Source organism: Scyliorhinus torazame, chromosome 2 (genome assembly GCF_047496885.1).
Source record: "Scyliorhinus torazame isolate Kashiwa2021f chromosome 2, sScyTor2.1, whole genome shotgun sequence".
Taxonomy (NCBI): Eukaryota; Metazoa; Chordata; class Chondrichthyes; order Carcharhiniformes; family Scyliorhinidae; genus Scyliorhinus; species Scyliorhinus torazame.
The window spans coordinates 203,270,905-203,298,731 of NC_092708.1; the positions used below are offsets into that span (position 1 = coordinate 203,270,905).

General features: G+C 47.8%; 1 protein-coding gene across 4 annotated transcripts in view; it reads left to right on the forward strand.

The window, feature by feature from the left end:
• pard3bb (par-3 family cell polarity regulator beta b) overlaps positions 1–27,827 on the forward strand; it is a 1,556,033-nt gene that overhangs the window by 847,494 nt on the left and 680,712 nt on the right. For all 4 annotated transcript variants that reach the window (XM_072482810.1, XM_072482818.1, XM_072482833.1 and 1 more), the window contains 2 exons: positions 9,345–9,530; positions 10,767–10,937. In XM_072482810.1, coding sequence (XP_072338911.1) covers positions 9,345–9,530; positions 10,767–10,937 — 357 coding nt within the window. The remainder of the gene's footprint in view (positions 1–9,344; positions 9,531–10,766; positions 10,938–27,827) is intronic.

Genomic DNA, 27,827 nt, shown 5'->3' on the forward strand with positions numbered 1-27,827 from the left:
ACTTTCCTTTGATGGGAAACACTAAGGCAGCAGTTTTCATTACTGTATTGGTGATGTAATTAACTTTGAGGTGAATAGTGAAGGGATCTTGGACACATCACACCACCAATAAAGTGGGCTAGTAAAATCTGAGATCAAAAGAACTCTGTTGACCAAGATCAGGAAAACATGGGGGGAGTTTCCTGGACAAGGATTAAGAAATCATGATTTAGAAAGGCTGATGCGGATGGGAAAGGTGGATGGTAAAAAAAACAATCAAGGTAGACAAAGAACCTCGCAAAATGGGAGTATCTACCACCAACTAAGATGATTCACACCTGCAGAGCAGGATTATCATTGAGGTCCATGGTCGGCAACACCCTCTCAGGGTATAGTACTTGAAGCAATGTAGTTAACTTTGACCCCAAATTAGTGTCTCTGCGATAGAAGGTTGGAAAAGCAGACAGGAGTCCCGCTGTCCATTGATTGTTCCTTGAAAGTTTATGATGCCAGATCTGTTCATTAATCTCCATGCATTTTTTCCCACCTGTTATGTTTGCAATGCTCTCATTCTTGAGTATCTATTATTCACTAATTCTGTGGTCATGGAAGCCTGTCATTGTCACCATAATTAATTATTTTAGGAACAACAAATTTTTAATCATTTTTGAATTAGGCTTCAGAAAAAATGACTCACAATCTCAGAACATCCTAAAATACTTTACAACCATTGAAGTAGTTTTTGAATTATATAGGGAATATGACCAGGAATTTGCGCACAGTCATCTCCTACAGACAGCAATAGATAATGAACAGATGAACTATTTTAGTGATGTTTTAAGATCCTGAGGGGTCTTGACAGGGTGAATGTGCAGAGCATGTTTTCTCTTGTGGGGAATCTATAAATAAGGGTCACTGTTTAAAAATAAGGGGTTGGGACGGCACGCTGTTGCAGTGGTTAGCACTGCTGCCTCACGGCACCGAGGCCTTGGGTCACTGTCTGTGTGGAGTTTGCACATTCGCCCCGTGTCTGCGTGGGTCTCACCCTCACAACCCAAAAATGTGTAGTGTAAAATGATAAATTGCCCCTTAAATGGAAATAAAAAAAGAATTGGTACGCAAAATTTATTTAAAAAAAAAAAAATAAAGGGTTGCCCAATTAAGACAGATAAGGAGAAATTGTTTCCTCTGAAGGTAGTGAGTCTTTGGAACTCAAGGCAGTGAAAGCAAAGATTTTGAATATATATATATTTTTAAAAAAATATGTTTATTCAAATTTCCCAACAGAATTTTTAACAACCCCCCCCCATAACAAAAAGAAAGAAACACAAACACAACAATCAAAAATTATACAAAACTTATACATTGGGTTTCCCCCATATACTGTAACCCCCCCCATATGACATTCAAAGGTACCCATAGGGAAGCCCCCCCCCACCCGAATTCCCCCCCTCCCCCAATGAGACTCTCCCCCCCCCCCTCCCCCCCCCACCCTTGGGTTGCTGCTGCTGCTGACCTCCTCCTAACGCTCCGCGAGATAGTCTAGGAACGGTTGCCACCGCCTGAAGAACCCCTGCGCAGACCCTCGTAAGGCAAACTTTATCCTCTCCAGCTCAATGAACCCTGCCTTGTCAATTATCCAGGCTTCCACCCTGGGGGGCTTCGCATCCTTCCATAATAACAAGATCCTCCACCGGGCTACCAGGGAAGCAAAGGCCAGGATACCGGCCTCTTTCGCCTCCTGCACTCCCGGCTCGTCCGTTACCCCAAATAGTGCCAACCCCCAACTCAGCTTGACCTGGACTTTCACCACCTTGGACATAGTCCTCGCGAAACCCCTCCAAAACCCATCCAGTGCCCGGCACGACCAGAACATGTGGACGTGATTTGCCGGGCTTCCCGAGCACCTCCCACATCTGTTCTCTCTTCCCCCCCCCTTCCAAAGAACCTACTCAACCTCGCCCCTGTCATATGCGCTCTGTGAGTAACCTTGAATTGTATTAGGCTGAGCCTGGCGCAAGAGGAGGAAGAATTAACCCGACTCAGGGCATCAGCCCACAGACCCTCGTCTATCTCCTCCTCAAGCTCCTCCTCCCACTTGCCCTTTAACTCCTCCACCGAGGCCTCCTCCTCTTCTTTCAGCTCCTGGTAGATCGCTGAAACCTTGCCTTCTCCAACCCATACACCCGAAATCACCCTGTCCTGAATCCCCTGCGCCGGGAGCAGCGGGAATTCCCTCACCTGCCACCTCACAAACGCCCTCACTTGCATATACCTGAAAGCATTTCCCGGGGGTAACCCAAACTTCTCCTCCAGCGCCCCAAACGTCCCATCTATAAACAAGTCCCCCATTCGTCTAATCCCTGCCCGATGCCAGCTCCAAACCCCCCATACATCCTTCCCGGGACGAACCGATGGTTCTCCCGAATCGGGGACCAAATCGAGGCTCCCACCTCGCCCCTGTGTCGCCTCCACTGCCCCCAGATCTTCAACGTCGCCGCCACCACCAGACCCGTGGTGTACCTTGTCGGCAAGAGCGGCAGCGATGCCGTCACCAGCGCCCTCAGGCTCATGCCCACACAGGACGCCATCTCCAACCACTTCCACGCCGCCCCCTCTCCCTCCATTACCCACTCATCGCCACATTGGCAGCCCAATAATAGCCGCACAAATTCGGCAGCGCCAGCCCTCCCCTGTCCCTACTATGCTCCAGAAACACCCTCTTTACCCTCGGGGTCTTATTTGCCCACACGAAACCCATGATGCTCCTACCTACCCATTTGAAAAAAGCCTTGGGAATCATAATGGGAAGGCACTGGAACACAAAGAGAAACCTCGGGAGGACCATCATTTTAACCGACTGTACCCTGCCCGCTAGCGAGAGTGGCAGCACATCCCATCTTTTGAAATCCTCCTCCATCTGCTCTACCAACCATGTCAAATTGAGCTTGTGCAGGGCCCCCCAACTCCCAGCCACTTGGATCCCTAAGTACCGAAAGCTCCTTTCCGCCCTCTTCAACGGTAGGTCATCTATCCCCTTTCCCTGGTCCCTTGGATGCACCACAAAGTGCTCCCTTTTCCCTACATTGAGCTTATACCCCGAGAAGTCCCCAAACTCCCTTAGGATCCGCATGACCTCTGCCATCCCCTCCACTGGATCTGCCACATACAGCAACAGGTCGTCCGCATACAGCGACACCCGATGTTCCTCTCCCCCTCGGACTGTCCCCTCCATTTCCTGGACTCCCTTAATGCCATTGCCAATGCAAACAACAAGGGGGACAGGGGGCACCCCTGCCTCGTCCCTCGGTACACCCAAAAGTACTCCGACCTCCGCCGATTCATAGCCACAGTCGCCACCGGGGCTCTATATAGCAACCTGACCCAGCTGATGAACCCCTCCCCGAACCCAAACCTCCGCAGCACTTCCCAAAGATACTCCCACCCCACCCGGTCGAAGGCCTTCTCCGCGTCCATAGCTGCCACTACCTCCGCTTCTCCCTCCACCGATGGCATCATGATCACATTGAGGAGCCTCCGCACATTAGTGTTTAGCTGCCTACCCCTTACAAATCCCGTCTGGTCCTCATGAATCACCCCCGGGACACAGTCCTCAATTCTCGTAGCCAGCACTATTGCCAGCAACTTAGCATCCACATTGAGGAGCGAGATCGGTCTATACGACCCACGTTTCAGTGGGTCCTTGTCCCACTTCAGGATCAGAGAGATCAGCGCCCCGGACATTGTCGGGGGCAAGGTCCCCCTCTCCCTTGCCTTATTGAAAGTCCTCACTAACAACAGGCCTAGCAGGTCCACATATTTCCTGTAAAACTCGACCAGGAACCGATCTGGCACCGGGGCCTTCCCCGCCTGCATGCTCCCCAATCTTTAACCAGCTCCTCCAGCCAATTGGCACCCCTAAACCAGCCACCTCCTGCTCCTCCACCCTCGGGAACCTCAGCTGATCCAAAAATCGTCGCATCTCCTCTTCCCCCGCTTGGGGCTCAGATCTGTACAGATCCCCATAGAAGTCCCTAAATACCTCGTTTATTCTCACCGCACTCCGCACCGTATTCCCCCCGTTATCCTTAACTCCACCTATCTCCCTCGCTGCCTCCCTCTTACGAAGCTGGTGTGCCAGCATCCGACTCGCCTTCTCCCCATACTCATACGTCGCCCCCTGCGCTTTCCTCCACTGTGCCTCTGCTTTCCCTGTGGTCAACAGGTCGAACTCCGCCTGGAGGTTCTGCCGCTCCCTGAGTAGTGCCTCCTCGGGGGCCACTGCATATCTCCTGTCCACCCTTAAGATCTCCCCCACCAACCTTTCCCTCTCCCTGCCCTCTCTCTTCTCCCTGTGGGCCCTGATGGAGATTAACTCTCCCCTGACCACCGCCTTCAACGCCTCCCAAACTACCCCCACCTGCACCTCCCCGTTGTCGTTGGCCTCCAAATATCTTTCAATGCACCCTCGCACCCGCCCGCAAACCACCTCATCCGCCAATAATCCCACATCAAGACGCCACAGCGGGCGCTGGTCCCTCTCCTCTCCTAACTCCTGCTCCACCCAGTGCGGGGCATGGTCTGAGATGGCTATGGCGAATACTCTGTCCCCTCCACTTTCAGGATTAGCGCCCTACTCAAAATAAAGAAATCTATCCGGGAGTAGGCTCTAAGGACGTGGGAAAAGAATGAAAATTCCCTGGCTAGGGGCCTGACAAACCTCCATGGATCCACTCCCCCCCCCATCTGGTCCATAAACCCCCTAAGCACCTTGGCCGCAGCCGGCTTCTTACCCGTCTTGGACCTAGAGCGATCCAGTGCTAGGTCCAGCACCGTGTTGAAATCCCCCCCCATTATCAAGCTTCCTACCTCCAGGTCCGGAATTCGACCCAGCATGCGTTTCATAAATCCGGCATCATCCCAGTTCGGGGCATATACGTTTACCAGTACCACCTACACCCCCTGCAACCTCCCGCTCACCATCACATATCGACCTCCATTATCCACTACAATATTCATTGCCTCAAACGACACCCGCTTTCCCACCAGTATTGCAACCCCTCTGTTCTTCGCATCCAACCCTGAATGGAATACCTGTCCTACCCATCCCTTTCTCAGCCTAACCTGATCTGCAACCTTCAAATGTGTCTCCTGGAGCATAACCACCTCTGCCTTCAGTCCCTTTAAGTGCGCGAACACCCAGGCCCTCTTGACCGGCCCATTCAGGCCCCTCACATTCCAAGTTATCAGCCGGATTGGGGGGCTCTCCCCCCCCCCCCCCCCCCCCCCCCACCACCCCCACCCCCTTGCCGACTAGCCATCTCCTTTTCTAGGCCAGCCACGTGCCCACGCCTCCCGCACCCTCCAGTCCCCCAGACGGCGGACCCCCGCCCCGACCACCTCTCTACTTCCAGCTCCCCATTGGGCAATGCAGCGGCAACCCTATACCCGCCTCTTCCCCCCCCCGCTAGATCCACATCTAGCCCTTTTGCTCCCCCCACAACACTCCCGTAAGTCAGCTGACTCCTACTGACCCCAGCCTCTCCTGCCATTCCATCGACCCCACCCGGTGTGAAAATCCCCCCTCCCCCTCGCTGGCAGTCAGTGTGCGCTCCTCTCCAGCACCGCCCACCCTCCCCCGGCCCCCACCCCCGTCCTTCCCTAACGCGGGAAAAAGTACGCGCTTTCCTGAGCCGGCCCCACCCCCTCTGGCGCAGCTCTTTTTACGGCCTTACCCCAATTCGCCATCCCCGGGCCTCCACTCCCCCTCTTCCTTCGTGGGGGTCTGTCCCTCCGACACCGACGCCCACACTCTCCCACAGTCTCCCAATCAAATCCCTTCACCTATCCCCATCCAGCACCCAAACCAAAGGAACATTCCCTAAATGTAATAAACACTATATACACAGTAAACATCCCCCCACAACAAACCCTCAATTTAAGTCCAACTTTTCAGTCCGTATAAAGATCCATGCCTCATCAGGCGTTTCGAAATAGTGGTGCCGATCCTGGAACGTGACCCACAATCACGCTGGCTGCAGCATACCGAACTTCACCCCCTTCCGATGGAGCACCGCCTTAGCCCGATTGAAACCAGTTCTCTTCTTAGCCACCTCTGCACTCCAGTCCTGGTAGATTCGGATCTCCGTGTTCTCCCACCTGCTGCTCCACTCTTTCTTGGCCCATCTCAGGACACACTCTCTGTCCATAAAGCGGTGAAACCTCACCACTACAGCCCTTAGTGGCTCGTTGGTCTTGGGTCTCCTTGCTAGGACCCGGTGAGCCCCATCTAGCTCCAGGGGCCTCGGGAAGGCTCCCGCGCCCATCAGCGAATTGAGCATCGTGCTCACATATGCCCCAGCATCGGGCCCCTCCACTCCTTCGGGGAGACCCAGAATTCGAAGATTTTTCTTCCTCGACCTATTCTCCAGGTCCTCAAATCTTTCTGCCCACCTCTTGTGCAGTGCCTCGTGCGCCTCCACCTTCACCGCCAGGCCCAAGATCTCATCCTCATTCTCCGAGGCTTTTTGCCGCACCTCCCGGATCGCCGCCCCTTGGACCTTCTGGGTCTCCACTAGCTTCTCAATGGCCGCCTTCATTGGCGCCAGCATTTCGGTTTTCAGCTCCTCAAAGCAGCGTTTAAGAACCCCCTGCTGCTCCTGCGACCACTGCGCCCATGCTGTTTGGTCTCCACCAGCCGCCATCTTGTTTTTTCTCCCCCTCACTTTTCGCTGCTCCAAGATCACTTTTTTCACCGCTCCACTCCTGGTCCAATCCATATAATGTTGGGGGGACCTTGCTGTCACCTTCCCACACTGGAAGCCGTCGAACAATTGCCGTTGGGGCCCCTCTAGAGAGCCCAAAAGTCCATTCCCGGCGGGAGCTGCCGAACGTGCGACCTACCTAGGCATGGCCGCAACCGGAAGTGATTTTGAATATTTTTAAGGCAGGGGTAAAACCAAAAGACATAGAAGCAGAAATAGGCCACTCGGCCCATCAAGTCTGCTCCACCATTCACTGAGATCATGACTGATCTGATGTGATAATTCTCAACTCCACGTTTTCACTTTTTCCCCATAGCGCTCAATTCCCTTACTGATTAAAATATGTCTATCTCAGCTTTGAATATACTTAATGACCCAGCCTCTACAACTCTTTACGCTACCGAATTCCACAGAATCACTACCTACCGAGAGATCTAAGCTCTGCAGTCCTGCCACATCCAGCCACGAATGGTGGTGGACAATTAAACAGCTCACTGGAGGAGGAGGCTCCACAAGTATCTCCATCCTCAATGATGGAGGAGCCCAGCACATCTGTGCAAAAGATGAGGCTGAAGAATTCACAGAAATCTTCAGTCAGAAATGCTGAATTAATGATGCATTACTGCCTCCTCCTGAGATTCCCGGCAACACAGATCCAATCTTCAGCCAATTCTATTCACTCCACGTGATATCAAGACACAGCTGAAGGTATAGGATACTGCAATGGCTATGGGCCCTGACAATATTCCAGCAATAGCCCTGAAGACATGGGCTCCAGAACTTGCCACACACCTAGCCAAGCTGTTCCAGTACAGCTACAACATGGCATCTACCCGACAATGTGGAAAACTGCCCAGGTATGTCATGTACACAAGAAACAGGACAAACCCACCCGGCCAATTCCTGCCCTGTCAGTCTACTCTTGATTATCAGTGAAATGGTAGAAGGGTTCATTAACCGTGCTATCAAGCGGCACTTACTCAGCAATAACCTGCTCATGGGCCCTCAGTTTGTGTTCTGCCTGGGTAACTCACCACCTGACCCTCCCAAAGCCTGTCCACCATCTTACAAGGCACAAGCTAGGAGTACAATGGAATATTCTCCACTTGCCTGGATATTCTCCACTTGCAGCTCCAACAACACTCAAGAAACCCGATGCCATCCAGGGCAAAACAGCCCCACTTGATTGCTACCCCTTCCACAGTAGCACAGTGGTTAGCACTGTAGCTTCACAGCACCAGGGTCCCAGGTTTGATTCCTTTGATTCCTGGCTTGGGTCACTGTCTGTGTGGAGGTCTGCACATTCTCCCTGTGTCTGCGTGGGTTTCCTCCGGGTGCTCCAGTTTCCTTCCACAAGTCCCGAAAGACGTGCAGTTAGATAATTTGGACATTCTGAATTCACCCTCTGTGTACCCGAACGGGCGCCGGAATGTGGCGACTGGAGGATTTTCACAATAACTTCATGCAGTGTTAATGTAAGCCTACTTGTGACAATAAAGATTATTATTATTCCACAAACATTAAACTCCTCGATTACCGACTAACAGTGGCAACTGTGTGTACCATCTACAAGGTGCACTGAAGAAGTCACCAAGGTTCCTTCAACAGCACCTCCCGGACTCATGACCATTACCATCTAGAAGGACAAGAGGAGCAGAAACCTGGGAATGCCATCACTTGGGTGTTTCCCTCCAAACCACTCACCATCCTGACTTGGAAATATATCATGGTTCCTTCATTGTCGCTCGCTCAAAATCCTGGAATTCCCTTCATAACAGCACAGTGGGTGTACCTATACTTGAGTGACTGCAGTGGTTCAAGAAGGCAGCTCACTACCACCTTCTGAAGGTCAACTAGCAGTGGACAATAAATGCTGGCCTCGCCAGCAGCACCCCACATCCAGTAAAATGAATTGAAATGTATCATCTCTGTCTTAAATGGGCAACCCCATACTCTGAGATTATGTCCTTTGGTCCTGGACTCTACGACAACTTCTCAGCATCTACCCGATCAAGCCCCCAGAGAATCCAATATGTATCAATAAGGCTACCTCTCGTTCTTCTGAATACCAATGAGTACAGGTAGATAGATTCTTGATAAACAAAAGAGTGAAATGTTTTTGAGGGTAAAAGGAAAGTTACAATCAGATCAGTCACGGCCTTATTGATGGCGAAGCAGGCTTGAGGGGCAGAGTGGCCTACCCCTGCTCCTAATTCATATGAATTAGAAATATTGGCCAGGACGCAGAGGAACATCCAACTGTTCTTTGAATAGTAATTTGTGATCTTTTATGTCCTCTTGAGAGGGTGGATGTGGCCTTGGTTTAACATCTCATCCAAAAGGCAGCACCCCTCACAGGGCAGCGATCTTTCAGTTCTGCACTGGAGTGCCAATTAGGTTTGTTGGCACAATCTTTTGGAGTGGGACTTGAACCCTGAACCTTGGAATGAAAGTGCAGCCATATCTGTATTTTCAGCACTAGATTAAGATTTTGAAACCAGCATTCTGGGTGCCCACCTGTGAACTTTCTTAAAGTCCTGACAGCTGACTGTAGGTCTGATGTTGTTCCTGCAATCACCTAATGCATTTCTTTTGTTTCAGAAGGGGGAACAGATCTTTCACCTCCCAGGAGACGATAAAAAGGAGTACTTGACCTTTGAGATCCCGCTCAATGACTCGGGCTCTGCTGGGCTGGGCATCAGCCTTAAAGGGAACAAATCCAAGGACACTGGGGCCGACCTTGGTATATTCATTAAGGCCATTCTTCACGGAGGGGCAGCCTTTAAGGTAAAGAAATGGATTGAGTTGTGGACTTGAATGGAGATTGTGGACATTGCATTAATGTTCTTTTAAGGATCAAAACGTATTTGTCGCAGGACGCTGCAGTGGGGAGAAGAGAAGCAGTGTGGAGTTTGCGCATTCTCATGGGGTCGAGAGGAAGCCACGGAAGAGTCAATCATACCTGAAGGAATGTGAAAGATCTAGCAGTGCTACAAATTTAAAATTCTCCTCCTTGCATTCAAATCCCTCCATGACCTCACTTCTCCCTTTCTCTGGAACCTTCCCCAGCCTCAAAGGCCTCAAAGCTCTCTGTGCTCATCCAATTTTGGACTCTTATGTGCTCGCAATTTCCTTTAACCCAGCATTAGTACCGTGCCTCCAGCTGATGAGACCCTGAGCTCTGGGAGACCTTTCACTCCCAGGAAAACTGATCCCGCTCTGAATAGTGCTCTTAAACTCCACCTCACCATGTCTCATGGCTCCTTGTGCAGCTCAGTGTCGGATTCTGTCTGAGACTATTCCTGTGAAACACATTTGGGCGTGTTACCGTGTAAAATGTGCCCTATATATAACAGCCGTTGATGGAATGAATTTTCCTCGAGTAATACCTTTTTATACTCTTGGGTCTTTTACTGGGGTGTAGTTTCATGAGCACTGAGAGACATTTTAGGAACTCGCCTAAGTTCTCAGTGGATTTTGGCAGACTAATTAACCATGTTGGACATCACAGGAAGGCCAGATACTATCTTTGTGCAATGTTCGCATGTACTTTCCAACAAGCAACCCGGACCAATAGCCAGGGTGGATTTTTTTTCCCCTCTGAAATAGTCCGCTGCATTGTGGCCAATGATCGAACCCTTTTACTTGAGACCTCCCTGGTTAATATCACTCAGTACAACACTATGTGTTAGACTTACTCAGTGAGGCTAATTCCTGGGGGGCCGGTTTAGCTGAGTTCACTGGACAGCTGGTTTGTGATGCAGATCGAGGCCAACAGGAACATGGGTTCAATTCCTGTACCGGCTGAGGTTATTCATGAAGCCTTGCCCCTCACCTCAGGTTAAATCACTACCAGTCAACTCTCCCCCTCAGAGGGGAAAGTAGCCCATGGTCATCTGGGACTATGGTGACTTTACTTACTTACATTAAAGACACTGCATGCGTAAATGTCATTGAATAGAGCTGGAAATTGAGGAACAAAATTAATGCCAGATGCATTTGATTCCTTTCTGTATCATGCAGGATGGGCAACTACGGATGAATGATCAGCTGATTGCAGTGAATGGCGAATACCTACTGGAGAAATCTAACCATGAGGCGCTGGAAACATTACGGCGATCCATGTCAATGGAGGGAAACATCCGAGGAATGATCCAGGTGATGGTGGCCAGGAGGATGGAAAAATACCAAGAGGTAGGTTCCTGACAAGAATGTGCACAACAAGTTCTCTCCCTGTTCAGAAAATAGATGGACCTCTCTCAAGTGAAAATGGTGTGGCCAAAACGCACTATAGTTTCATCTGTAGGTTTTGGCGTAAAATAAAACTCAGACTGCTAGTTGCACCTTCTTTCAACTAGGTGATTCTTGAATTAAATTAATTGAAATTGTCTCAGCCCAGGTTAAATGGGGTACAATTTCATGCATTAGAAATTCCTGTAGTTCCATATTTGAAACACTCCAATCAAACTTTCATGTCAGTCACTGTACTGAACGGCCATGAATGTCATAAATGATAGCTTATTCAACTGTGAACATGCTGTACAATGACTCCTCCTCCTTCTTAAACTCTCAACAGCTTTAGACATGCATGACAATGCCATCTGTTTCCAATGATTCTCCGTTGTCCAACTGAGTGAAATTGGCCTTGCTTGGTTCCTCTTAACCTACCCAGTCATAACCAATTGAGTGCCTTTCATAGAATCCCTACAGTGCAAAAGGAAGCCATTAGCCCAATGAGTCTGCACCGACCCTCTGAAAGAGCAGTCCACTCAAGCTCACTCCCCCGCCCTATCCCAATAACCTAACCTACACACCTCTTTTGGACACTAAGGGACAATTGTATCATGGCCAATCCACCTAACCTGTACATCTTTAAACTGTGGGAGGAAATTGTCATTAGGGCAGCACGATTGCACAAGTGGATAGCACTGTGGCTTCACAGCGCCAGAGTCCCAGGTTCGATTCCCCACTGGGTCACTGTCTGTGCGGAGTTTGCACATTCTCCCCGTGTCTGCATGGGTTTCCTCCGGGTGCTCCGGTTTCTCCCACAGTCCAAAGACATGCAGGTTAGGTGGATTGGCCATGCTAAATTGCCCTTGGTGTCCAAAAAGGTTAGAAGGGGTTATTGGTTTTCGGGGATAGGGTGGAAGTGAGGGCTTAATGTGGGTCGGTGCAGACTCGATGGGCCGAATGTTCTATGTAATTGGTGCACCTGGAGGAAACCCACACAGACGGGGAGAATGTGCAAATTCCGCACCGCTTCTCTTCTCTCCACTGCAGCATCACATCTGAAACCCACTACAGAACAACTCTTGTCCCCCTCCAATTTCTCATCTACTCACAGTGTTGTTCAACCATATCATTTGAACACATAACACTCGATTCCAAATGTACGTTGATAACACCCAGCTCTACCTCACCCCCCCCCCCCCCCCCCTATCATTCTCAACCTCTCCACTGTCACTGTTGTCAGAGTATTTCAGATTTTCTCCAGCAAAGTATTGAGAAGGCAACGGTCATTTTTTTGGTGCCTGCTATATAAACAGTTACCAGTTCCTTCCTGCATTATCTCAAGTTGAACCAGATCATTTGTAGCCGTGGCATCTTGTTTGACACTGAGCTGCACTTCACACGTCATATTGCCTTGATCACAAAGATGGAGCTCTGAAATATCACCTGTCTCCACCACTACCTCAGCTGATCTGCTGCTGAAATGCTCATCCATGCTTCAGTCACTTCCAGTCTCCCATCTCCCACCCTCCATAAACTTCAGCACATCCAAATTTCTGCAGCCTCTATCCTAACTCATATCAAGTCCCGTTCACCTGTCCAGCAGGAGGAGGCCACCTTACAATGAAAAACCTTCATGGACACTTACATTAGCTACCAGCCCAACAATGCTTTAATTTTAAAATTTGCATCTTAATATTTAAAATGCTTTACGTGCGGGCCTGAATTCTGCTGACAATTCCACATTCCTCCGATTATGGCCTCGTGCACATCCCTGACTTATTTTCCCTTGTCAGTGATTGCTTTGCCTTCAGCTGCCTTGGCCCCAAGCTGTGGAAACCCCTCCCTCAGCCTTTCACCCTCTTCATCTCTCTCCTGTTTTAAGACACTCTTTCAAAACCTACTTCTTTGATCAATCTTTTAGTCACCTGAGGTCAGTTTTGTTTGCTTACTTCCTGTAAAACACCCTGGGACATTTTGCGACATAAAAGATGCTTTAAAAGAATTATAAAAGCCACATTCTTATTCTTATCTGAAATGGTACAAAGATGACTCGTGTGTGCAAGTCACTCGTATACTAACAATTGCTCTTCTGAGATTGGGAATCAAAGTGTGTTTTTGAACTGAATAGCAGAACCTCCATTACGTACTCGCAATTGTTTAAAGGAAAACCCAAAAGGGAAGAATTTTCAGTTCAAGATTACCATTAATGACATGAGTATTTGGTTCATTGAATTTTCATTTGCATATCTCACAAAGCTATAATACATTTTTAGTGGACAGTGCTTAAGGGAAGAACATTTAAGGTTTTCACAATACCTTTCGTGGCTTTGCTGAGAATGGTGCAGGTTTAGATGTGGAATAGTGGCTACTGTTGAGCAAGGCTGTACAGGTTAGGTGGATTGGCCATGTTAAATTGCCCTTTGTGTCCAAAGATGTGCAGGTTAGGTGGATTGGCCAAGTTATATTGCCCCTTCGTGACCAAAAATGTGCAGGTTAGGTGGATTGACCATGCTAAATTGCTCCTTAGTATCATGATCAATGTTTGGGTTTACGGACATAGAACGGGGGAGTGGGCCTAGGTGGAGTGCTCTTTTTGGAAGATTGGTGCAGGCTTGATGGGCCAAATCCCCCCCACCCCCCTTCTGCACTGTAGGGATTCTAAGGAGCAAAAAGAGTTCTGGATTCTAGAGTTAATATTGGATGTTTGTTCTTTTAAGGTGACTTGCAAAGACACTACTTCATTTCTTCTTCAAAATAGTACGTGGAGATCTTTTTTTTTATCGACGGCACATGGGTTTGCATCTTATCCAAAAACTAGTGCAAGACAGCGCTGTCCTGTGAGTCGCAGGAGACTTGAGTACAGTGAAAGACTTCCATGGACACAAGAGCCCATGTATTGAGAATTGGTCTAATTCAATTAACATTAACAGAAATCAATGGATAGAGAAGGCATCTCTAGACAGTCGCTTTGAACAAGAGGCAAGCAGAATTGCTGCATGTGAATGTGTGCTTTTTTATGCAGCATATTTTACCTCTTATTCTAAATGTCATAATACAATACTGGGATATTTCTTTTCAAGCCAATGTTCACTGCCGGCACAATTTGATCAACAAGTATTTGTCAAGGAACATAAATTTTTGTATTGAAACGTTTTTTTCAGCTGATTTAAGTGTTTCTTGTGTTGATGTTTTATTTGGTGTTCTACAGTGAACTTCCCATTTTACAATTATGTGGTTTAGTAGATTATGTTTTGGGACTATATCTTTAAGTTTATGTAAAAGAAAGGGGGCCATGTGACCTGTTCTGAAACCTCCTGACAGCCCAGGTGGTTTGGTTGTCACAGATCAATGTAAGGCTTAGCTTTTTTACTGGGAAGAAGGTGTAAGATAACTACACTTGGAGACAATGGCAGGAGCCGGTGACTCTCCAAAGTCCCAGAAAGGTGTTGAGAATGTTGGGTGTAAACAGTTATGCTTTAAACTGTGCATTTGGGCCGGGTCGGAGAATCGCCAGGTGGGAGGGGGGGTGAGAATCCCACCACGCCGATCTGATGCCGGGCCGCCGATTCGCCGCGGCGCTGGTTGGGGGCTGTTGCAAGCAGTGTGTCCCCCCCCCACGGTGATTCTCCACGCTCGACGGGCTAAGTGCCCGCTGAGTTCTGCCGGTGTGGTTTACATATGATCCCACCCAGCGGGACCTTGGAGTTCTGGCTGTGGGGGCCGTCCTGGTGGGGGGACAGGTGGAGCTGACTCCGGGGGGGTGGCCTCCTTGGTGGCCAGGCCCGCGATCGGGGGCTACCGATCGGCGGGTGCGTTCATTCCGGGGGGGGGCGGGTGGTTTCCTATGTTGATCCACGCCGGGCTCCTGTAGGGCTCCGCGTATGCGCGGACCCGCGCTGGCCGTGTAGGGCCGGCTTTCAGCACCGGAGCAGCACACAGAACTCCGGCACCGTTCTAGCCCCTGAAGACGAGGCGAATGCCTGGGCCTGGAGGCCCGTTGATGCAGGCGTCACTCGCGCTGGTTGTGACGCCGGTGTCTACACTTGGCCGCGATATTGGTGCATCCCGGCTTTGGGCTCTCAAAGATAGCGAATTAGCATTCCTACCTACATACAAGGCTCTGGTGGTTCACATTATCATGGGAAAGAATGCAGACAAAGCCCTTGTAAAGATCATGCTACTTTCACAGGATATCGCTGAGTCTCACATATGGCATTTGAGCTTGCCTGAATCCTGCAAAGAGGGAGCAGCAAGGGGTCAAAACAGACTCTATGGATGGCCACGCAGGAATGTGGGTGGAAGCTCCCACTCAGATTGAAAATATCAAGTTTGTGTGGGGTTAAAATGAGGCTGGAAGACTCCCCTAACTTGGGCTCGAAGGAGAGTTTCTGGGAAAAGAAAACTTCACTGTGAAAGATAGTTCTAAGTTGCAAATTACTAGTCCGAGAAAAGAAAAAACAGGAGTAAATCTTCAGGAACTAAGAATCACTGTGTATTGATTCTGGGAATCTAAATAAATATATAAAGGGCAGCGTAAAGCAGTGTTTTTCAGACTTTTTTCTTGGAATCCACTTTTGCCAGCTGGCCGACCTTTGTGACACACTCCTTGCTCATTTACCACTAATGCAAAAGGGGAACCTGCTTGGTCTTCACAATCTCACTCCCCAGGTTCACAGGAAGAGACAACAATGCGCATATCAGGTGTAGAGCTCAACCAGTTCCTTTGTGCCATCTTCATCTTCATGAAAACGGAAAGTCTGACCTTGCACATGTAGGTCGGCGTGAAGCAAAAGCATCAAAGTGCTTGTTTTACTCAGCACGGGATGCACCTCAGAGATGAGGAGGAATTTCTTCAGCCAGAAAGTGGTGAATCTGTGGAGGTCAAATCACTGAGTGTCTTTAAGATAGCGATAGATAGGTTCTTGATTAATAATGGAATCAGGGGTTATGGGAGAAGGCAGAAGAATGGGGATAAGAAAAATATCAGCCATGATTGAATGGTGGAGCAGACTCAATGAGCTGAGTGGCCTAATTCTGTTCCTATGTCTTATGGGCTTATGCTTCTCCAGAATGCTGACAGCCTCATGGACTTGTGGCATGTTTTTAATGTGCTGTCACAGGTCAGATGCAGCAGCATGGTCTTTTCATTTCGAATCAGCTGGAAGTTAATAACTGATCTGGGGTCTTAATCTCAAAGGAATTTTTCACCCACCACTTCCCTTTCAAAATCTTAAGCTTCTACTCTCATTCGTCAATACTTCCCTGCATATGACACGTGGGCTTTGCCGGCGACAAGGTGGTGCAGTGCTGTCTCAGGCGCTGAGGACCCGGGTTCGATCCTGGCCCCGGGTCACTATCAGTGTGGAGTGTGCACATTCTCTCCGTGTTTGCGTGGGTCTCACCCCCACATCCCAAAGTTGTGCAGGCTAGGTGGATTGGCCACACTAAATTGCCCCTTAATTAGGAAAAAAAGAATTGGGTACTCTAAATTTACTTTAAAAAGCACACATGGGCTTTGCATCGGCACAAGTAACAAATCCATACTTCAAGAAATCATTTTTGTACTGCTTTGTTCCTGAGGTAAATTGCTTCTCTGTTGGCTGTTCACCTGAGGCCCTGGAACTCTGTACAGAGCTAATACTAGCACTGCTCTATCTTGCCATGGACTCCCCCAAGCAGCTCTCTCCAGCAGAGGCAAATGTGAGATCCTAGCTAGTAGATATACTGCCACTTTTGTGTTTCTGGCTGTCTCTTTCTTGTCACAAAATGATCCATCTTCACAATCCTCTTGACTTGCTTTCGAGCAGATCGAAAATGGAAGAAGATCTGTGTGATTTGGTGCCAAAACCACATACATACAGAGCACCTGATATCATGTGTACGTGCAGGGCGCACTGACCTCACTGCTGCCACTTATGGTCAGATGACTACACACAAGCATCATTTCATTCTCATTTAAAAGCCGGTAGCAGCCGCCATTTTCATTTCAAATGCCAATAATGGTCGCTGGACACTTCTCCCTTGATCAGGACCACCTTGGGAATGTTGTGACCCACCCGCGAGTCGCAACCCACTCTTGGAAAACCCTGGTGTAAAGTATACATAAAAAGTGTCTTTTCTTGGTTGGGCCAAGAGGGGGATATTTCATTTTGTGTTTTAAAGTGTTAAGTTGCCCACAAAGGTAGTGTTTAGTCAATTGTGCTGATAGTCTGTTGTTGTCTTAAATTGTGAAATCTTGACGTTATTCTTTCAGCTGCAGATTGGAAGTTTGAATTTCTTTTTTAAAGTTATCAGTCTCTTTGGGAATCGTAACAATTTTAATATTGTGTTGCATAATCTAATTTTTTCCAAATGTAATCCGTATTCCTCTTTCTAGTTGATAACTCCTGGCTTTCAGATGCTTCTAATGGAAACCTGAACCCAAAATCTATTCGCAGAGACTTCTCTTTTTTTGTTTTCAGAATATTTTAAAGTTCGGGCCAAGCCTGTCTACAGACACCTGTGCCCTTTTGTTGATTGCATTTTCTGCATGAAAAAGTGAATGTGAAAGTTTTTTCCAGGGGCATGTATTTATGATCAATGGTAATTTTGTCAAAGGGCGGTCATGGCGGGGGACCAGGCTGCAACCTTTTGCAGTTGCATCACAACCTCTGTCTGTAAAGCTTACACCATTAAACAATCTTTTATGGTTTTATTGGTTTAGACAGTAATGCATAGGGCAGTGAATGATCTGTTCTACAAGCCAGATACTTTAATTAGGGCGAGTACCGATTTGCCGCTATCGTATTGATTCATGTAATTTATCAGAGAATGATGAGGAATTTTAAGTGAGTGTGCACTTGCTTGGCTCTGCACATTTCTATTCTCCCATTGGGCAGCATTTTAATTTCGTAATAGTTTGCCTTAATGGAATAAAAGCCTTTGGAAAAGATGCTTTAACTTGTTCAGTGTTCTTATTTAGTACCCACATTTCATTTTGTAACCCTCCCTCTTAGTATAATGAGCCTTCTGTCTTCCAGCAAACCGGGAATTACTAATTGGAAAAGCAAAATGGTTGTTGTTGTGGATCGCTTGAAAGTATCTGAACACCACTTAAAGGAGTGACGTTTTCTATTTAGCACTGCTGGCATTAGAAATAATGAAAATCATTTGCGTTTGGGCTCGGGGTGTTCCTTAGCACTTTACAGTCAATGAGGGCCCGTTTAAGCACATGCAGCAGAAGGTGCTGTGTTCCAGCTAAGACATTGAACTGTCTCTCCTCCTCAGTATAAGATCTCATTGCACTATTCGCACAAGAGAAAGAGAATTCTTCTCGATATTTATGACCAATGTTTATCATTGCACAAACATCCCAAAAACAGGTTATCTGATCACTATCGCATTGCGGTTTGTGGAAGCTTGCTGTTTGTAAATGGCTGCCTTGTCTCCCTCATCACTCTCCTAAAATAAGCCATTGGGTGTAACGCGCTTTGGGAAACTCTATGGTTGAGAATATGTCATATAGATGCAAGTTCTTTGTTTCTCTGCATACTAGCCTCCCATTCTCTATGTCCTATATGCTCTAAAACTCTACGTACTGTGTCCTGCCTTGTACCAAGTCTCATTTGCTCACCACCCCCAGGCTCATTTACTGGCATTGGCTCTACATCCTTCCAATATGTTAAATGTAAATCCTTGTTCTCATTTTTAAAGACCGGAATCCATTCACTTCAGATTTTAATGAATGTGGGATGAGAGGCGGGTGGCCAATTCGCTTGCAGCAGGTAGGTTGGTCATTGAAATATTTTAATGAGGTTGCATGCCTTCAGTTTAATAGTGCCTCGATTTTTGGGGCGGCATGTGGCACAGTGGTTAGCACTAGGACTACGACGCTGAGGACCCGGGTTTGAATCCCAGCCTTGCGTCACTGTCCGTGTGGAGTTTGCACATTCTCCCCGTGTCTGAGTGGGTTTCACCTCTACAACCCAAAGATGGGCTGGTTAGGTGGATTGGCCACCCTAAATTGTTCCTTAATTGGGAAAAAAATAATTGGGTACTCAAAATTTATTGGAAAAAAAATTAAAATAGTGCCTCGATTTTTAACCACAGATGGCCAGGTTTTCCGTGCCTTGGGGAAACCCAGCAGCTAGAAGGAGGAGTGTATTTACTGCACTGCCAGGAGGAGCAGGAGTGTTTTCTCCAGGCCTAACAGGCTTAGTAGTAGACTCTGCCACTCGCTCCCATTCCCAGCCCCCCCACAGCTCATTGGCTAATTCCTGCAATTGGACCCAACCCCAAACCCCCCTCCCCCCCAAAAGCAGGCCAGCTGCTCTCAGCTCAGCATGGCTGTTGTCTGATGCTGCAGGATTTTGTGCCCGATAGACTTCTTGTCTGTCAATCAGGCTAGCTGCAAGCGGGAACCTACAGACAAAGATTTAAAGACAACGCAAGATGTTCGGGAAACCAAATTCCCTGACCTCAAAATAGCCCCCTCACCTGCCTGCTCCCTTCTCTCTCTCTGTGCTATATCTCACCTAATCTCTTTGGCCATGCTTGTGGTTGTTGCTCTTAATCTCTATCTCACTCAGCAACCGATTTTGCTACAGCTTTCTGTGGAACAGCGCAGGACATTAGTTTAAGCATTCTATGAAAGCAAAGTTGTTGTTGTTTAAGAAATGCTTTGCACATAGGGCATAGTAGATCCCATTAAAAAAATTAAAACCCCCTGGCATACATTTCATTTCTGTTTCCATAGTAATCAGGGCAGCACGGTAGCATACTGGTTAGCACAATGGCTTCACAGCGCCAGGGTTCCAGGTTCGATTGCCGGCTTGGGTCACTGTCTGTGCGGAGTCTGCACATACTCCCAGTGTCTGCGCGGGTTTCCTCCAGATGCTCTGGTTTCCTCCCCCAGTCCAAAGATGTACAGGGGTAGGTGGATTGGCTATGTTAAATTGCCCTTAGTGTCCAATAAAGGTAAGCTTAGGTGGGGTTACAGCGATAGGGGGAAGTGTGGGGATAGGGTGGAGGTGTGGGCTTAGGTCGGGTGCTCTTTCCAAGGGCTGGTGCAGACTCGATGGTCCGAATGGCCACCTTCTGCACTGTAAATTCTGTGAATCTACCTGCAACAGAATGTAACATTTTAGACAGTCTGCACATCCTAACTAGAACCAGCAAGAAACAGCAGAGGAGTAGAAAGGTTGTTTGAATAGTAATTCAAAAAACAATTCAATTTTGTGGGGAACTATCAGCAGCTAAGGCTGACTACGATATTTATATAATTTCTAAGTTAGCAGAAACAATTCTTCCATTACCTACATCGAGGCAACAATGACTTGCAATTATGTAGCACCTTTATCATGGTAAAATGACCCCAGGGACTTCACAGGGGAAAACTCAAATCACGATTTGACATGTGTCATGTGAGGAGATGTTGGAACAAGTGCCCAAAAGGTTGATTAAAGAGACTGACTTCAAGGAGCATCTTAAAGGAAGAGAGTTTTAGGGAGGAAATCCTCAAGTATAGGTCATCGGCTGCCAAGATAGCAGTGCACCAAAAATAGCAACACAATGTTAAACTTGTTGATGATGCGAGTGCTTCTTCGAGCCTTGAAAACCACAAAATATTTCCTTGGGAAAATTTGCAACTTGGAATGCCACCTTTTTATTTTGTAGGATTTTCTTTCTCTTATTTTCCCTTATGATTTCTATTATTTTGACAACTGCCTGCTCCTGTCAGCTCTGTACAGCTAAATCCCTTTGCTGCTCTGGTGATTAAACAACTGAAACCTTTCCAGTGCTGGATTTCCACTGTAGCTTTGAAAAACGTGTCCTTGATTCCGCTGTCAAGCAAAAAAAAAAGTTGTCACATTTAAACCATGAATGTAATAAAGTAGAGGTGAAAGAATGCAGTGCACCATTGAACCGGATTCTTCCGAATAAAATGAAAAATGGGATGCTCGTTTTCATTTCTCGCTCATATGTGCTAATGTAGTCACCAAATGAGGTAATAAGCCACGTCTGATAGATTCACCGGAATGACCTATCATCGCAGAGTGCAGTAAGTCTTTATGACACGCAAACTTCAAGCTGCCTTTCTGTTGGTGTCATTTCACTTCATTCAGAGCGACGAATCTGTTCTCGCGAGATGGAACCTGGATTTGGCACTACAGATGCTAGGTTTTGGTCCACCTTGGAAATTGATAAAATGGCGCCAGGGTAAGGGAGTCCTAATTGTTGCCATTTGGCACCAAAACAAAATTTTGGTATCACAGTCGAAACCAGCTTTTTAAAAATGTATTTTCTGAAAATTTAGAATACCCAATTATGTTTTCCAATTAAGGCGCAATTTAGCGTGGCCAATCCACCTACCCTACACACCTTTGGGTTGTGGGGGTGAGACCCACGCAGACACGGGGAGAATGTGCAAACTCCACACGGACAATGACCTGGGGCCGTGATCGAACCGGGCTCCTCAGCACCGTGAAGCAGCAGTGCTAACCACTCTGCCACGTGCCGCCCCTATCTAACATTTTATGGCGTGGGGATTTTACACAGTGGCAAGAATTTCTCCTCCATCGCCCTCGCTGTCCCCAAGTAACTGGTTGAAGAGCATTGTTTGTTAATCCTCCTGTGAGAGCAAAACAGCCTCCATCTCTTTGTGTGAATGTTGTCGCGTACCAAGGATTGTAGGCAGCTTCTGAGAAAGGTGGGTGAAGTTGAGAAAGCTGACTTCCATGTGCTGAAGTTTTGATGGAATAATGGCATTTTAACCTGAAAACAGTGGGAAAATCATGGAACGGTGGGCAGAATCTTCCACCATTCAGCATGTCACCATTCAGAAACCTGGTGTGCTAAAAATTACATTTGACTCCTTGAGTCACTTGAATCCAATAGTTCTAGTTATAAACAAATGGAATTGCCAATTGCAATACCCCAAAACACCACTATTTTTAAGTTTCATGAAATAAAAATGTAATATGATGTATTTAAATCTCATGACGAAGGTAAAAAAGTATCTACATTTTTGTAGAGTCCTTCATGACTTCAGGTCAAACTACAAGCCTTTACAGCCAATTAACTACTTTTGAAATGCAGTCACAGTTGTAATGTTGGTAAAACAGCAGCTAGTTGCCACACCACAAGGTTCCACAAGCAGCAACATGATAATAAACAGATAATCCATGCTAAGAATTAGATGAGAGATAAATATTGGCCAGGAAACGAGGGCGAGCGCGTGGTCTTAAAATCATAGAATCCCGACAGTGCAGAAGGATGCTATTCAACCCATCGAGTCTGCACCTATCCTCCAAAAGAACACCCCACACAGGCCCACCTGCTCTCTATCCCCACAGCCGTACATAACCTGCTGCTATGGGCCAGGGTTTAGAGAATCCCAAAGTGTATCATGGAGTTCACCTGACCCCCAACTTTTAATAGATTGTGGTATGGGGAGCACACGGCCCACTCTACAGGTGTGGTACAGCAGAAATGGAAAAGTAGTTTTGAAAGCAAAACAATGTTTATTCTATGAACTCAAGTTAACCTTTTTAAAAACATACAGTGAACATCTTAGCAACCATCAATTCAAATATAACCCCCAAAGAATACAACACTAAGTAATCCTTTAAGCTTTCCTTTTAACATCCATAAGACTTAAAACATCTTTTACCAGAAGCACATCAGGTTAAAGCCTCTAATGTTATTAGTTTTAAATCACCAGGATCGATTTACAGTCTTTAGATTACAGAGAGAGACTCTAATACACCTTCTGGCTGTGACTGCAGCTATCCAGCTCTGAAAACGAAACTAAAACACACCCTGCAGCAAACAGCCCAAAACGAAAGTAAAAAGCCGACAGACAGCCCAGCTCAACCCACTCTCTGACATCACTGCAGTAATAAACACCCTTTTCTTAAAGGTACTCTCACTACAGATATTTATCTACACACCCATTTATAAACACCCATTTCTTAAAGGTACTCTCACATGACACTACACATCCCTGGACGCTAAGGGGCAAATTATCATGGCCCATCCACCTCACAATCAAGGGCTGGATTCTCCGAGCCTCCGCGCCAAAATCGCTGAGAATGGGCGTTAACCCGGAAATTGGGACCAGCACCGCTCCCACGATTCTCCAGTCCCCGGTGAATTGCTCGGGAATCACTTGCCCGTGAACTATGCCCCACGGTGCGGCTCCCCCCCCCCCTTTCCACGCAATACTCGCCGAGTTCCTGACAGCATGGTTCGAACCACATATCGGAACATCGGGTTGGGGGGGGGGGGGCCTCATGGACGGCCAGGGGAGCAATCGGGCATCACGGGCACGAGCGATCTCGGGAGGGGGGTGGGCTACATTTTTGGTGCCGCTCTGCGGTCCGAGTCTGCCATGTCCCACGGGGTGGCCGCTGGAGGCCGTCACCGTGCGCATGCGTGGATACCCGACCGGAGGTGCAGGGTCCCGTATCCGCAGACAGAGCTGCGAGGAGCACTCCGGGACCCTGCCCACCCCCTGCATGTAAGCAAATCACTCAGGACTTTCTTAAGGAAAGTTATGAGTGAAACGCTGGTGTTTTTACGCTGGCGCGGGGACATAGCCCATTATTGGATAATCCAGCCCACGTAGAACCTCTGTGCTTTTACCTGTAGTAATTTGCTGTACCATTTCAGTGAGCTGTTTGGAGTCCTGGAGCCACATGTCGGGTAGACCAGGAAAGGATAACTGATATCCTCCCCTAGGGGCATTAGTGAACCAGATGGTTGTTAATGACAATCTAGTAGTTTTTAATTCCAGATTTATAGGGCTAAAACATACAAGCTCACCTTGTTGGAGTGAGGGGCTACCCTTACAATGCGCAGGGCTCACGGACCTTCACGTGTAAGGTTTTGCCTGGCAATTGCCCAGAAGTGCAAGCTTCCTGTGGCAATTGCCCTGAGTTGAAAAGCATCTGAAATGGAATTTAAATCACAAACTTCGGATGGTTCCAACCGGGTTACAACAATTGTTAATCAGAAAACAAGAGAAGAATTAAAACGTCTTCTAACTTCTGGTTTTATTATTTTAAGCACCCAGGCCAACCTCCCCATGGCTTTCCCACCAACCCCCTCCCAAACATCCATCCCCAAAACCCAATGGGATTCCCTCCGCAAGCTGAACCCCCAAGGGAAGCCCCCCCCCCGATCCATCCACCAACTAACCATCCACCCACGATATTCTCCACCTCTTGACTCCATGTGATTCCTCCACTATCATGCGCCACCAACCCCAGCTGACCCCCAACCCAACCTGACCCGAACCCTTCCGACCCAACTTGATTCAATTTGATGTGCATCCCCCAAATATATTATACCCCCACCCCCCACCCCCGATACCGACCCAGCCAAATCTGACGGCCTCCCCCATACCGACCCAGCCCCAACACCTGAGGTTTTCCCACCCCCACCACCCTCCCCAAGCTCCAATCGCCCACATCCCCCAGTCCTGTTCACTTGCCTTGGACACTTAGGGCAGCACGGTAGCATTGTGGATATCACAATTGCTTCACAGCTCCAGGGTCCCAGGTTCGATTCCCTGCTGGGTCACTGCCTGCGTGGCGTCTGCACGTTCTCCCCGTGTGTGCGTGGGTTTCCTCCGGGTGCTCCGGTTTCCTCCCACAGTCCAAAGATGTGCAGGTTAGGTGGATTGGCCATGATAAATTGCCCTTAGTGTCCAAAATTGCCCTTAGCGTTGGGTGGGGTTGCTGGGTTATGGGGATAGGGTGGAGGTGTTGAGCTTGGGTGGGGTGCTCTTTCCAAGAGCCGGTGCAGACTCGATGGGCCAAATGGTCTCCTTCTGCTCTGTAAATTCTATGACATCTATGACTTATGTTTCCCTGACCTGTCGATTTCAATGGACCTTTAAGTTTGCCTAATGCCATAGTGGAGAAAAGGGGGGACATATCCTCCCTCAATTCAGTGGAGCTGGGCTTTGCTGCAGGGCCTCGAAGGCAACTGCGCTGCCTGTCTCGCCTGGGGTGGCAATCTGATGCTGATTGCCACTCAGGAAGTAACGGCCCAACCCAACTGTAATTGAATTTAAATATACCCAGCTGCTTTGGTGGGATTTGCGCTCATGCTGCTGGAAACTCCCAAAATATTCATATTTTTCATGTTCAACGAGTGAGGATATTTCGTACAACTCGTGAGTTATGGGCGTGGTGTATGGGTGGCGTTTCCCCGTGACGCAAGTTTAACATAATTGGCAAATGAACCAGAGATGAGATAGGGATTTTTTTTCAATGCAGTGAATTCTTATGGGCTAGAATGTACTTCCTAGCAAGATGGTGGAAGTAGGTTTAATTGTAACATTCAACAAGGAATTGGATATATACTGGAAGCTCCTGCATGGAACTGTGGGGCAAGAACAGGGGAGTGAAACTGATGGTGAGGAATTGAACTAAAGAAAAGAGCATTAGACTGGGATGACCAGTTAGAATAGTGCACTGGGTTGCAGGGAGTGAACAAAGAGATTGGACAAAGCATGGAGAGAGGGGGATGGGTAGCTATTAGGACCAGTTCTTTGCACAAAGGATACTGCAAAGGATGCTGGGAGAAAGAGGCCCAAAGGGAGGAATTTTTAATGGGCCTATCAGGATCAGTGGTTGTGGAGGTCAGGTTAATGGCCAGGTCAAGGAATGTGGGAAAAGGGCCTATCAGAATCTTGTATTTCTCACCGTTACCTTATTTGGTCGTGTGTGAAACTTGATTCTATGTTCATGTGTATAAGATGTTATGTGCTTTGTTTTCACTCACTTGCTCTGGGGATCTCAGGAACAGTGTTGGTCCTGCTGTTATCAGAGTCACTCTGACTTGCAAGCTATTTGAAATAAAATAAAACAATATCTACAAATCCGAACTCAGCCTTTTGATTGAGACCAGACTGGACAGAAAGAACTCAATTTCATCAATGGGATACCTCTTTTATACAGTCATCACAGACCTGATGAGCCAAATGGCCTCCTCCTATGCGGGATGATTCTATGAAATGAGTGTTTATTGGCATATCTTCTATTCATGTTGCAAGAATGCCAAACTTTTATATGAGTTAAAAAATATACTGATTTTTGTTACTTCAAAGATAAGGGGCTGGCTTCTCCGATCCCTGATGTTGAAATCAAGTTCGGCGAGGGGGCGGAGAATCACCGATGACGCCAAAATCTAGGGGTGGCGCTGCTTTTGCGATGCTCCGCCCCCTGAAGAGTACGCCGTGCCACGTATCCATTAAAAAAAAAAAAAAATTTAGAGTACCCAATTATTATTTTTTTCTAATTAAGGGGCAATTTAGCGTGGCCAATCTACCTAACCTGCACATCTTTGGGTTGTGTGGGTGAAACCCAGGCAAACACGTGGAGAATGTGCATACACCACACGGACAGTGACCCAAGGCCGGGATTCGAACCCGGTTCCTCAGCGCCGCAGTCCCAGTGCTAACCACAGCACCACATGCCGCCCCCACGCCACGTATCCATGCCTGAGGCCCGCCCCGCGATGCTCCATCCCCGACCGGCCGAGTTCCCAACGCGTGGGACTCTCATGGTCTCACCCGTTGTGATCTTAATGTGGCGGCTGCCGACTCAGTCCGGCGTTGCCATGGTCAGCGGAGGACCGATATGCGGGCAGGGGGCTTCATTCGGGGTTGGGGGCACTGTGCTTTTCACAGTAACTTCATTGCAATGTAAGCCTACTTGTGACAATAAAGATTATTATTAATTATAACTGACCTTCGCTGTAGTGATCTGTACACCTGTACATACATCTGCACATACACCAGGGACTGCAGCACAGATGTGACAGCCACAGCATCACTAGAGGGAGCATCAGAGACGGGTATAATGGGTCGAGCCCAAGGCAGTATCCGCCTCTTTTAGAAGCACAGAGCTAGTGAGCAGCAGCACACAGGGATAGCTTAGCATAGGCAGTTTACCTTAGTTTCACTGGTGATACCTTTTGACTGTTTTACATCTAGTTGAGCTCTGGAAGCAGAACGAACCCTTTGAATAAAGTGTTAGTGTTAACTGTAAGTCTACAGTCGTTATTCAGAATTAGAGAATACCATATCGTACCAGGAGTAGTTTCAGCAAGCCAGCCAGACACCAGCAAGAGAAGAGAACTTAAACCAGATATCCGACCAAGGAAGGCCTCGCAGCATTCGGACCCTTCAGATACCAATTGGCACGATGGACCCAATCCAACCTCCATGCCTGCTCCAGACCACTGGTAATATGCATTCCAATTGGAAACTTTTCATACAACAGTTCAAAATATATCTAGAAGCTAAGGATCTAACCTCAGCGTCTGATGCCAGGAAGATAGCCTTGTTCTTATCCGTGGCAGGTCCGCAGGCATTAGAAATATATAATTCCTTTACCTACCTGGAAGGGGAGGACAAGGGCAAGCTGGAAATAATTATCAAACAATTTGAAACCCACTGTCAATCTGAAGTCAATGAGATATTTGAAAGATTCAAGTTCACCAGGCGTTTACAAAAACTGGGAGAATCTTTCAGCAGTTTTGTAACTGATTTAAAATTACTAGCTCAATCCTGCAACTTTGAAAAGCTCCGAGATTCCCTCATCACAGACCAGATAGTCAATGGTATATCTGATGAGGGACTTAGAAAATCCTTACTAAAATGAAAAGACCTAACCCTAGAAACAGCCAAGCAAAGATGCTCTACTTATGATAAAAGTAAAGAAGAATATGAGGAGTTTACTTACCGGGACCAAGGCCTTCACCACGAGGTCGAGCCCGTCAAAATGGTGGCCCAGGCGTCCAGAAGGCGCTCCTCTAGCGGCAATCCCGCGCGCGCGAACCTGGATGCAGGCCACACGC